Here is a 13,400-nt window from a genome sequence, read left to right as displayed (position 1 = left end):
ATTCACACAAGCGTGTATTAGCTGTTTTTACTTTCCATTCATAAGGGTGCACTTGTTTGACGGTGTTAATGTTTTTGTGCTGCTAGGCACGTGACGCTGATCAGACCGTGGAGCTCAGCGGTGTGCAGCTAGTGCAGATCGTGATGAACTCTTACCGGTGGCTCAGGAAGACCTGTCCTCCATTGGGCCGCATTCAAATCTCCAGGCGACTTTTGTCTTATATAAAACATTTGAACGTGATCACATATAATCGTTTAACACCTTTAACAGTAATAATTAGTTCCTGGCATACACATTAAAATCCGCCTTATCAATCTTTATAAAATGTTTTTTTTTTTTAATTCCTGCTAAATAAACTCAAACGGCTGTGATTGGTTCAGCCTGACCAGCGCTGAGAAAAGTAACAGCTCTCTCGTGACTCTGTGATGCGCCAGCAGTGGTCTGAACAATTTATTATTACCTGAATCATGACAACGAGAAACTTAAACAGCAATTTAATTACAAAATCCACAGTGAATGGTTAAAATAGCAGCATTGATATGTAGACCGATCGCACCTGACCAATTAGAGATCGCTTCCGGGCCGCGAAACCACGCCTCCTTTAAATCACTGTGTCATGTGGCTTGTTATCCTGTCACGTATTCTTCGTTTCTGCAGCTCTTCCGTGATTCTTCTCAGACGTGTAGACTCCGGCCCCCGCCGCAGAAATGGTCCACGTCTATAACTGTCACCCGTTCGCGTCTCAGCACATCGTGGCGGCGGAGCAGGAGCCCGGGCTGGTGTGCTGCGGCGGCGGGGCGCTGTTCGTGGTGAGCGCCGGCGGCTGTAAGATCGAGGCGTATGAGCTGCAGCGGGAGGGATGTCCGCTCATCTGCCGCTTCAGCAGCATGGGCTCCGTGCTCAGCCTCCGCCACAGCGCCGTGGGTCAGTGATCGTGGGATATCCAATCACTGTCTTAACAGTACCAGGTCCCTGTGTAAACAAAGTAGAGTTTAGCATACTTCTGAAAAGTCTGCTTATTACGGAAATAATATGCTGTTAACTGAATGCAATGTTTTCGGGCACTTCATTGCATGCTGTTTGCCTTATATATATAATTCTGTATTAAATGCGTTTAAAGTTTAAAGTGCGTTTTCACCCACAAATATTTGGAATCATATGTATTTTAATAATTATTTTTGCTTTTGAAATATGGTTAAATTGTGCTGCTGAATGCACTGACAAGCATTTATGGTAAACTAAAATATACTTTAATGTAATTTCTATTGAAACTTGTATGTCGTGTTTTGATGTATTATGAAGTTAAAATTAAGTATATTTAAAAAGAATGTTAACTATAAATGTAATATCAAGTAACACACTACAGTTATAAATTATAATCGAGTACTTCACATGTGCTTTAGTATGTTAGTCAACACATCGAAACAAATGTATTTCTTTAAAGCAGATTATTTAGGATTGTGAAAAACAATGATTTAAAATGTAATGAAGTAGTCATGAAAGTACTCTCATTACTGTGTGTGACGTGTTATTACAATGGTACATTTCCAAATAATGGTGATTCTTGTGTGCGATCATGTATTTGTCTGTGTTTGTTTGTAGGGGACTACCTAGTGACCATTGAGGAGAAGAACAAGGCCACTTACCTCAGGGCCTACACTAACTGGAGGTACCAGGCCGCTGAGAAGACTCGTGTTGGGGTGCGTCTGCTGGGTCACCTCCTGCGGGGCTCGTCCTTCCGCGGAGCTCCTAAAGAGCAGATGGAGATTATTGAGATCCCTCTGTTTGAGCCGCCGCTGTGTATGGCATGCTGCAGTCTTACCGGTGAGGACACTGAAACACGGAAATAACTACATTTCTATATATTCTGTGTTTTGGTGCTGTGTCTCGTTGCAGTCCTTAGTTTCCTGTGGTGTGAATCTTAATAGTTTGGACAAAAATGTGCACGTGAGCAAGGTACTTCATCTGCTAAACACTGGATTTAAAAGTCACTGATCATTTTCAATAACATCAGAACTGATATTCCAGTGTAATTTGTTTATCATACACTACTGCTGGAGACGGTAAGATTTTTAATGTTAACAAAAAAAAAAAAGAAGTATTTTCTGCTCATCAAGTCTGCATTTATTTGATCAAAATACAGTAAAATTGTGAAATATTTTTACAATATAAAATAACTGTTTTCTGTGTGAATATGTGTTAAACTGTAATTTATTTCTGTGATGCGCAGCTGTATTTTCAGCATAATTACTGCAGTCTTCAGTGTCACATGATCTTCAGAAATCATTCTAATATGCTGATTTGATGCTCAAGAAACATTTCTGATTATTATCAATGTTGAAACAGTTGTGCTGCTTCATATTTTTGTGGAAACTACGATACATTTTATTTTTCACGATTCTTTGATGAATAGAACGTTCAAAAGAACAGCATTTATTTGAAACGGAAATCTTTTGTAACATTATAAATGTCTTTACTGTCACTTTTGATCAATTTAATGCATCCTTGCTGAAAAAAAGCATTAATTCCTTTAAAAAAATCTCACTGACCACACATTTCTGAATGGTATTGTAGTTGTAACTGTAAAAGCTATCAAACATCATTTAATATGTGCTTGCCATCTGTTTCTGTTGGCTTGAGAGACTCGAGAAAACATGGCAGGTCAGAAAGTGAACAGAGAGCACTTGTTGTTCACAGGGTTTTACAGTGCACTGGAACAATCTTGACTCTGGAACAACCCAAGAAACGACCTATTCATTCTCCTGCCACTGGCTACTGAACTAAAAAGTCATTCAAGACACCCTGGATGGTGGTTGCTAGGGTGTTTTTGGTGGTTGTTAGGGCATTGCTACTGTGTTACGAGTGACGTAAGACCATTTCTATGTAGTTTCTACAATGATGTTTCCAGAGTGTTGCTAGTTTGTTCTATGTGGTGTCTTAGTTGCTGAAGTCAGAAGTGGCCACTCATAAGTCTCTATGATGCTCTCTATATCCATAACATTAAACACTCGAGTTTAACAGGATGTCCCTCAAACCATTGGTCAATGGTCAGAAGTCAACATGTCAGTCTCAGTGTTTGCATTCATCAGGAGGTGAACCTTCCAGTGGTTTACTTATAGCTCACTCTGCACATTTAACTGAGATACGAACACAAAATGCACACTTCATAATTCACACATCATAACTGAGAAAGTTTGCATGTAACTGAGTCCTTGCGTTATCTTGGCAGGTGATCTTCTAGTGGGCTGTGCCAAGAGTTTGGTGGTCTTCAGTCTGAAGCGTCAGACGCTGAGCGAGCAGCTCTCTGTGCTGGACTTCGAGAGGGTGCTGATTCTTCATATCCAGGGCTGGAGCCCGTCTCAGGTGGCCTTCTGTGCTGGATACATAGCCCTTCAGACGGAGCTGGAGGTGCTGGTGGTAAAGCTCACCCCGCGGCAGAAGAGCAGCCCGGCTGCAGAGGAGCATGCACTGCTACCTGAAGATATCATGACGGAAACCAGCATCGATGAAGACGCAGGTATTACTAACAAAACAATTTAAGCCTCGGGCTGTGTGCATGTTATGCTGGTGACCCTGGACCACAAAACCAGTCATAAGGGTCAATTTTTCGAAATTGAGATGTATACATCATCTGAAAGCTGAATAAATAAGCTCTCCATTGATGTATGGTTTGTTAGGATCGGACAATATTTGGCTGAGATACAACTATTTGAAAATCTGGAATCTGAGGGTGCAAAAAAATCTAAATATTGAGAAAATCATCTTTAAAGTTGTCCAAATTAAGTTCTTAGCAATGCATATTACTAATCAAAAATTAAGTTTTGATATATTTACGGTAGGAAATTTACAAAATATCTTCATGGAACATGATCTTTACTTAATGTCCTAATGATTTTTGGCATAAAAGATAAATCAATCATTTTGACCCATACAATGTATTGTTGGCTATTGCTACAAATATACCCCAGCGACTTAAGACTGCTTTTGTGCTCCAGGGTCACATTTATGCCATGCACCCTTGCATTAATTTTCTGATTTTCCATATTTTTTGTTGTAGAGATGACAAAAGATGGATTCAGCCCCCTCCATGCGCAAGAGGACTTCTTTCTGTTCCCAAAGCATCAGGAGATGTTGGGAAATGAAGCGCAGGAGTGTGGCGTCTCTTTAGTTCTGGAGTGGACCGGTATGGAGGCAGAGAGCCGAGGGGACATGAGCCCGGTTTACGTCTTATTCAGGTATAGTGAACAGCTTAAGAAGATGAGCTGCGTTCTGTTTGTCAGATGTCACCTCTCTAGTTTGCCCTGTCTAGGCGGTTTGCGCCTGATTTCTTTCAAGGCTGCAGCGTTGAGGAGACACGCTTGCATTCCCTGCAGCTCCACCCCATGTTTACTGGTAAGTGAACACTGCATGTGCTGCATTCGCTCACCCACACCCCTCTCTCTTTTGGACTGAATGGTTTCCTCCCGCTCTCTGAACAGGTAAACAGGAAGAAGCCTCCATCTCCAAAGGAGGGGAACCTACGTGCATGTTTGTTTTCTTCTCCTTGCCGAACACCGGCTACATGTACAGCTTGAAGAACACCGTGGAGCTCGTGTCCACCTACCAGTACCCAGAAAAGACCCATCAGGCTGTGCTCAGTGACCAGTTCCTCTACATCATCACCAGGTAGGACAGACAAACTCTCACTGTCCACTTCCTGAAATTAGAAGTGCTGTAAATTGCTGGCTATGGGTGCACTCCATAGTGAGATAAGCAGGTTTTTAGTTAAAATGGACTTAACATTTTAATATTTTTGAAGTAATATATTACGGTATTATTCCATAGTTCTCTAGAGTACTTAATTTTGACTGGCCAAATGTTGTCGTTTATATTTAAATGTTTGTACTGAAGCAGTTTATAACATTTTGATTAAATTGAATTAAAAAGTAAAAAAGATGAATTGATTGTGGTTGTGTTTGCTGTAGGAATGCTCTCCAGTGTTTCACTGTCAGATGCAGTGCTGTAGCGGCTCGGGTTGATGACCCATACATCGACACCACCATGAAGGTAAAGCGAGTCATCATGGGTTTCCATGCTTTTTGTATATTTTTCTCTTTTTTCACACCTGCGACGTTCCTTGATTCTCAGTCGTCTAACTTAGTACTGCTATTAAAACCCCTCAGTGGAAGTATTAATGGGATAGTTCACCCAAAAATGAAAATTAGCCCATGATTTACTCATCAATGTATCTGACATTCCTCTTTCAGATGAACACAATCGGAGTTATATTTTTCACACCTGCGACGTTCCTTGATTCTCAGTCGTCTAACTTAGTACTGCTATTAAAACCCCTCAGTGGAAGTATTAATGGGATAGTTCACCCAAAAATGAAAATTAGCCCATGATTTACTCATCAATGTATCTGACATTCCTCTTTCAGATGAACACAATCGCAGTTATATTTAAAATTGTCCTGGCTCTTCCAAGCTGTATAATGGCAGTGAATGGTGCCCCTGTTTTTGAAGCCTAAAAAACCGCATCCATCCATCCATCCATCCATCATAAAACTACTCCACACGGCTCCGGGGTGTTAATAAAGGCCTTCTGAAGCGAACCGATGAATTTGGGTGAACTATCCCTTTAAACTTATAACAGCTTACAACACTACAGCAGACTGCTTACATAAAATGCATATTCATATCAGTTGTCACTCTATTATCTCCCAATGATATGTTGTAATAAGATGATATTTAAATGCTTAGTTTTATGATTAAAGCTCTCTACTTTTTATTGTGGGAATGCAATATCATATAATGCAATGCAATACAATGATGATTGAGAGATAATCAGGCTCAAAAGCCTGATGTATTCTCACATTTCTACAAATGATGTTTGATGTAATGATGTAAAAAAATATATATTTTCACAATTATACTAAAAGGCCTTTAACTTGCTAATAAACTAACTCTCAATCAGAAGGCATGAACATGATTGTGTACAACAGGTTTTTCAGCAAAGTTTTAATCATGTTGATAATTAGTAATTAATAATAATAATAATAATAAGTATTGTGTATCAAATGTGATACAGTAGGCTTTATAGGGTTAAACCTTTTTTTGTTTGTTCTGTGAACTTAAATGATACATCATGTGCTATTATTACTTTACACCAGATTTTCAGTTGGCAGATGAGTGAAAGTGTCCCAGACACTTACTCTGAAGAAGAGACTTGATTCATATCTTGACAAATAAATAGTGTAGTGTCATTAGTGAAATTTAACAAATTAAGTCCTTTATTCCACAGAAATCCCTTAAAAAAAGCCCCATTCTGTTGATGATCAATGTGGTAAATTTGTGTGAAAAACTAATGTGGAAAAAGCTCAGATTAGAATCACTCAGAAAACCCTTATCAACCCTTCACAAGGCCCTAGAATCATGGCTGTGATTTCTGCATGTCCAGGAAGCACTAACATGTCAATATCTGAACGGTGTCCTGTCAGGCCTGTCCTCCCATCACGATGGAGGTGTGTGCTCTGAGGATCCAGCTCTTCATCGGGCTGAAGGTTCTCTGTCAGGACGGAAATCAGATCGTTCTCCTGACAGCAGCAGATGTGGACAGCAAAGAGGACACGGAGAGAACAGCCCGCAGAAACACGTATGCGTGTGTGTGTGTGTGTGTGTGTGTGTGTTCACAATCACTGCAGTTCAACACATTTATATCCTGATTACTAAAACACCTTGGGAAATGTTTCTCATATGGGTTGAATTGAAGTAGAATGAATTATGCTGTTTGGTTTGTAGATGTATCGTGGTGTCCTGTGCAAATGTGTGCTGTGTAAATAGCCTGTAACTCTTATTGTAGTGAATCGAGGGAACACAGAACCCTGACAGGCATTTTAGTAGCTGTAGGTCTAGAGCCGTCCTCAACGCCAGCACTGGAAAGCCTACTGTCCAGGTCCTTCCTGTAAGTTAGCGAGCTGCATGATCCTAAGTTTGGACAAAGCCTGAAATTCCCCCTAACCCACTGTGAGTGAGACCTGCATGCGGCCGTTCATAGCTCATCTAACATCTCAGTTTGGTTCAGATGTGACCATCCAGTCATCGCAAATTAGATGCAAAGCTTTCACTGCGGCTCGGGACTTCCTCTTATTTTGAGAAACCTTTAATGCATATAACTGAATTGAACCAACCACGGCTAAACTAATCCCTGCAATTTAACAAGTAATTCATTGCAATTACATTGTTTTAATTGGTATTTGTAATGAAGTAGCCTGTTGCTGGCACATGTAGAGCAGTGGACTAAAGGTACGGTCATATTTACAAAATGTTGTTGAAATTCGTCAAGATTTTGTGGGCAGAAATGGTCACTAGTGTAGTGCTGTATGAAGTACAGCTCACGTAGAAGTCACTTATAAATCAAGCAGCTTTCTGTTGCTTTGCAACTAATTGCAAAATCTGCATTGGGAAATATTTCGCCCAAATTTTCTGATTGTGTGGATTCCAATAGAAATGACTGGATTTCGCCCCGTGAAAATTCAGCAAACAACAGTAAATGTGGCCGCATCTTAACTCTGCAAAACATGAGCAGTAAATGCAGTTGTGATCTATGACTGTTATGCTCTTCAGATCCAGGAAGACCTCTGTCTGCAAACCCACAGAGCCGGCTGACAGCGGTCACGGCTGGAACCTCTACGTCATCACTTCTGTGTCCACACTGCAGCTCTACAGAGAAATAGTACTGTATCTTCAGCTGTCTTATCAGAAAAACTATTCAGTTATCACAAACGATTGTAGAGCCAGACTATTGTAGAGGACCTATATTTTATTCTGGCCAAGTACTGCCCACATCGACAGAAAAAGAGTGTCTGACTGATGTGAGAAGTGACAGACAGGGCTGGGATATATGGCCAAAAATTTTGGCTGAAATGCGATATACGGTATATATATTGGTATTTACTACATTTTCTATTTGGATTAAAAATTATATATATATATATACACATATATTGTTTTTTTTAATTATTCTTTCTAAATGAACCGACCACTTATATACATTTTGGGATCCTCTGCTCTAATGTTATGTTTACTGCATTTCACACATTTTCTTTCTCTTTGTTTTTTTATAGTTTTTCTATTTATTTTTGTATATAAATATGGTACATAATAATCCCATTCTAGTCTATGTGATAAACAAGTTAGGTCAAAAGTAATCAGAAAGTAGTCCGACTACATTACGTAATATGTGTAATCCATATCATGTTACTAACCACAGTTTTGGTGATGTAATTTGTAATCAGTAATGGACTACAATGTGTTAGTACTTTACCCAGCACTGGTGACAGACAACAGTATGTTTTCTTATGTGACCAAATGAAACCTTTTTACCACAGTCATGCAGGTTTTCAGTGTAAACACTCCTCATTGTTTCCATCAGGTGGAGTACAGTAAGCGATACGAGCAGTCGAGCCCGTCGTCTCAGAGCTGCGTTCACCTGCTGAGCGAGGGTCACCTGCTGCTGCGGACGGCACTGCTCCTGCAGGACTGTGAGTCTGCCGAGAGAGCGCAGCTGCAGCAGGCCTTTCAGGAGAGCTGCGCTCACTTAGGAGACCGCTTCAGCAGGTCAGCGGCGTCTCATGATCGGACGAGCTGTGAGCAGTAATCGCAGATATCATTCTTTGATCTCATGTTTGATTTGCAGGTTTGATAAGAAGGACTGTCACTTGGCTCTCCCATACTATAAGATGTCAGGCCTCACCGTGACTGATGTTATTAAGAGGAATATGTCCATGAGCAGCGTCTCAACTGGTTATGGCAAAGGATTTATCTTCTTCCTGAAGCATTCGCTCTATGAGGAAACCATGGAGGAGCTTAGCAAGGTACCAAAGGAAACGCCAGTGTCTCACAGATGGAAACTTTAGATATAGCGGTCAATCCAATATGGGGTCAATGCAATGCTAAAATGCTATTCACTTATGTCAAATGAGATGTGCACTGAAATTCAATTAAAGATTATTTTACATAATTATTTAGTTTGTTTGTCAGGTAGGCAGGTTATGCAAATGCACATATAGAAATGACCTAATACTGTCTGATACAGGTCTGTGGATATATATATATATATATATATATATATATATATATATGTATGTGTGTATTAGGGGTGGAACGATACATGTATTCGTACCGAACCATCACGGTACGGGCATCTCGGTTCGGTGCATGAGACCTTACAATCATTACAGGCAATTCACCCCAATCCAGAAGGGGGCGCCCGCAGCAATGCAACGCTGTTTGATAACCGGCCGCCAGCAGAAGAACAGCAAATACCGTGAATTGTGCACTTGAAAACCAAGCCCACTAGACAGTGACCATGTGCTGATTCTGAATGTGTCTCTCACAGACTGACAAAGGAGTATACTTTAAAGGGATCATAATGTCTATGTATTAGGGGTGGAACGATACATGTATTCGTACCGAACCATCACGGTACGGGCATCTCGGTTCGGTGCATGAGACCTTACAATCATTACAGGCAATTCACCCCAATCCAGAAGGGGGCGCCCGCAGCAATGCAACGCTGTTTCATCCCAATCCAGAAGGGGGCGACCGCAGCAATGCAACGCTGTTTGATAACCGGCCGCCAGCAGAAGAACAGCAAATACCGTGAATTGTGCACTTGAAAACCAAGCCCACTAGACAGTGACCATGTGCTGATTCTGAATGTGTCTCTCACAGACTGACAAAGGAGTATACTTTAAAAGCTTGTGCACTCAGCTGTTTGCGAAATGGAGCTTTGTGCTCGTGTATCCTGCCTCGCTCATTCGGCACAAATCTAAATATTCCATAATATATCCATATTTGCGAAGTAACGTATCTGAATGCTAAACTATTATTTATTATGTAAATTATAGGCTTTGTGTTTCAGTCGCGTTCCAACTGTGACACAGAGGCGGGCGCACTGATGTTTGGTTCACTGTATTTTATTTTGATAAAGTACCAACTGCGCTGTCAAGTTAGCAATGATGGAACTGATGTGTTTTGTGTGTGTGTGTGCGTGCACGGCGGGCGCTCTGATTTTTGGTTCACTGTATTTTATTTTGATAAAGTACCAACTGCGCTGTCAAGTTAGCAATGCTGGAACTGATGTGTGTGTGTGCGCCGGCGGGATCACTTCTACTGTTTCCTTATACCAGCAGAATCAACTTTAAACACTTAATGTCTTATTAATAATGCATCACTGTCTGCTTTAATTTGTGTACACTCACAATAAAAAAAAAACATTGTGCTTTTGTAAAATAAAGAAAACAAATAGGATGTGGCTTTGTGCCATTTGAGTTTCCTTAATGTGAACAAATGAAGCCTGTCACAAAAATGAACTGAAACTCAGCATATATAGGCTACGTTACGTGTCGCACTGTTTTTTTCCCTTGTTTATCTGTAAACTAAATCAAATATATTTCAAGAATTTATTCCTTGTATGTATATACTGTATGTACTGCAGATTTTATATATATAACATAATGTAATAATATTGAGTATTTTCACATCTAGGTGGAACATTTTTTAATTTGTACTACTATCTGTTCAAAATAAATGAAAAGAAACCGAGCATAGTCGATTTTTTTCCCCTGTTGTACCGAAATCGTATCGAACCGTAACCCCCGAACCTAGGTACATACCGAACCGTGACGTCTGTGTACCGTTCCACCCCTAATATATATATATCTTTTTTTTTTTTTTTACTACAAAATGTATTTTTAGGGCTGTTAAAGTTAACTTCAGGTATTAATTGTTTAACACAATTCTTTTATATAATTTGATATAATTGTTTTATTCTGCTGGGACTAACTATTTGGAAATCAGTAATTTTATTTTATTAAGCACTCTTGTTTATAACAGAAAACATTGTTTTTAATGTTTATACGTCTAACAATGGGTAGAAAAAGATACACTATCAGTTTGTGCATAGTTTCCAGATAATATTTTAATTATCTGCTTTAGTATAATGATAATATAAAAGACAATTATTTAATTTTGAGGGGAAAAAAAGTTGTCTTTAAAAATGATCTTCATTGTAAAATTGTAAGTAATTTTTTTTATTTATTTATTTATTTTTTCTCTCATAGTATACATGGGCCATTATACAAAAAAATCTGCCTTTGTTTTAATAAGGGAGTCCCTCACAAGGGTTCTGAGTTTTAATAAGTTTGAAAAGCCATGGTCTGATGTAAAAGAGCATGAGGGAAGAGTGAATTATTTTTTGTGTTAATCAACGTAGTCACAGATGCTGTTGGTTGAGCTGAACTTGCACTGCACCTTATATTTATTTATTTTTAATTTAGGATAAAATTACAGTCAAAATACACTTCTTGCTTCATTCATTCATACGCATTCATATGCATTATTCCAGTTTGGTTAATAATGACCTGCAAATTTGCATATAAAGCATCTGTTGAAACAGTCATCCTGTCTGGTGTCTGTGCTGTAGGACATGGCTGATAAAGTCCTGGAGATCTTCAGTGTGGCTGAACCCGCTCAGCTTCCTCATGTGGTGAGCAGTCCGTCCATGCTGAACGCTGATCCTGACTGCGCCGTGACCTATCTGAGACAGCTGGAGGCCTGCGGCGCCCCGTCCATCACCCCGTCCCTGTGTATGGCCTCCCTGGCCCTGCGCAAGGGTGACCTGCACAGCTACAGGCAGCAGATGGACCGCCACGCTGAGGTACTGCATCAGGAATTCATGCCGTGACTACAGGTATTGTGTGATCCAGCCAAAGAAACACATCTAAACTCAAAAACACGTCGTCTCCAGATGCTGCAAGTATATGGCTTCATAGAAGAGCCCAAGCTGCTGCTGCACGGCAGAGGGAAGGCCGTGCTGCCCACCATACTGTCCCAGCACCTGCACGACACACAGGAGGGGCTGCTGGTGGCGGCGGTCGTGGCGCTGCACGAGAACAGCAAGATCAGACTGGAGGAGGCCGATCTCTTCTTCCAGGTGCATGCAGCACACCGAGAGTCTGTGTGTGTGTGTGTGTGAGTGCGTGTGTGTGTGAGCGCGTGTGTGTGAGCGCGTGTGTGTGAGCGCGTGTGTGTGAGCGCGTGTGTGTGAGCGCGTGTGTGTGAGCGCGTGTGTGTGAGCGCGTGTGTGTGAGCGCGTGTGTGTGAGCGCGTGTGTGTGAGCGCGTGTGTGTGAGCGCGTGTGTGTGAGCGCGTGTGTGTGAGCGCGTGTGTGTGAGCGCGTGTGTGTGAGCGCGTGTGTGTGAGCGCGTGTGTGTGAGCGCGTGTGTGTGAGCGCGTGTGTGTGAGCGCGTGTGTGTGAGCGCGTGTGTGTGAGCGCGTGTGTGTGAGCGCGTGTGTGTGAGCGCGTGTGTGTGAGCGCGTGTGTGTGAGCGCGTGTGTGTGAGCGCGTGTGTGTGAGCGCGTGTGTGTGAGCGCGTGTGTGTGAGCGCGTGTGTGTGAGCGCGTGTGTGTGAGCGCGTGTGTGTGAGCGCGTGTGTGTGAGCGCGTGTGTGTGAGCGCGTGTGTGTGAGCGCGTGTGTGTGAGCGCGTGTGTGTGAGCGCGTGTGTGTGAGCGCGTGTGTGTGAGCGCGTGTGTGTGAGCGCGTGTGTGTGAGCGCGTGTGTGTGAGCGCGTGTGTGTGAGCGCGTGTGTGTGAGCGCGTGTGTGTGAGCGCGTGTGTGTGAGCGCGTGTGTGTGAGCGCGTGTGTGTGAGCGCGTGTGTGTGAGCGTGTGCGTGTGAGCGAGTGTGTGCGAGTGTGTGCGAGTGTGTGCGAGTGTGTGTGAGTGTGTGTGAGTGCGTGTGTGTGAGTGTGTGCGTGAGTGTGTGTGTGTGCGTGAGTGTGTGCGTGTGTGAGTGTGTGCGTGCGTGTGTGTGTGAGTCGTTCTCATTCCCGTGTGTGTTCATCTCTCTCTCAGGAGCTGTGTAAGGATGGCGTGGAGGCTGCGAGCAGTCCTCAGTTACTGGTGGATTTCTGGGAGGCTCTGTTAGTAGCGTCCTCTCATGAATCCATCATCCAGGAGCTGCTGTTTCGTCTCACGTCCATCTATATCGACCGTATCACGCGCAGAGATCACTCCGGCGTCAAAGCCCTCAAAACGGCTGAGGATCTGGTGAGCGAGATAAAGTACCCTAACACAGCAGGTGTTGTGAGTGCTTGTTTACACGTTGATTACTAGAGTGTGCAGGGGTTTTCTATCTGGGGTCCGATGACCACCAGAGTGCTGGGGGGGTCTGTGGAAAAGTTTAGAGAAAAACTATGAAAATATGTAAAAATTAATTGATAATAAAAAATGTATAAATAAAACAAATAAAACTTTTGATAAAAAAAAAGTAAATAAATAATAAAATTGATCTAAATACATAATGCACTACTATGTAGTATAGAAAAACAGTACTAGTGAATAAAAAATATATATATA

General features: G+C 41.8%; 1 protein-coding gene across 2 annotated transcripts in view; it reads left to right on the top strand.

The window, feature by feature from the left end:
• The first annotated feature begins 624 nt into the window (after window positions 1-624).
• hps3 (HPS3 biogenesis of lysosomal organelles complex 2 subunit 1) overlaps window positions 625-13,400 on the top strand; it is a 15,743-nt gene continuing 2,967 nt past the window's right edge. Inside the window, exons 1-15 of one of the 2 annotated variants that reach the window (XM_016488911.1) lie at window positions 625-924; window positions 1,603-1,824; window positions 3,230-3,517; window positions 4,058-4,235; window positions 4,310-4,392; window positions 4,479-4,665; window positions 4,965-5,046; window positions 6,479-6,633; window positions 6,841-6,942; window positions 7,605-7,713; window positions 8,413-8,597; window positions 8,677-8,854; window positions 11,467-11,700; window positions 11,791-11,976; window positions 12,897-13,091. In XM_016488911.1, coding sequence (XP_016344397.1) covers window positions 708-924; window positions 1,603-1,824; window positions 3,230-3,517; window positions 4,058-4,235; window positions 4,310-4,392; window positions 4,479-4,665; window positions 4,965-5,046; window positions 6,479-6,633; window positions 6,841-6,942; window positions 7,605-7,713; window positions 8,413-8,597; window positions 8,677-8,854; window positions 11,467-11,700; window positions 11,791-11,976; window positions 12,897-13,091 — 2,601 coding nt within the window. In that variant the 5' untranslated portion in view covers window positions 625-707. The remainder of the gene's footprint in view (window positions 925-1,602; window positions 1,825-3,229; window positions 3,518-4,057; window positions 4,236-4,309; window positions 4,393-4,478; window positions 4,666-4,964; window positions 5,047-6,478; window positions 6,634-6,840; window positions 6,943-7,604; window positions 7,714-8,412; window positions 8,598-8,676; window positions 8,855-11,466; window positions 11,701-11,790; window positions 11,977-12,896; window positions 13,092-13,400) is intronic. The other variant, XM_016488976.1, reaches the window with a different exon arrangement.

Source organism: Sinocyclocheilus anshuiensis, unplaced genomic scaffold (genome assembly GCF_001515605.1).
Source record: "Sinocyclocheilus anshuiensis isolate Anshui unplaced genomic scaffold, SAMN03320099.WGS_v1.1 scaffold345, whole genome shotgun sequence".
In the NCBI taxonomy this organism is placed as follows: domain Eukaryota; kingdom Metazoa; phylum Chordata; class Actinopteri; order Cypriniformes; family Cyprinidae; genus Sinocyclocheilus; species Sinocyclocheilus anshuiensis.
This window is presented reverse-complemented; position numbering and strand designations above follow the sequence as displayed.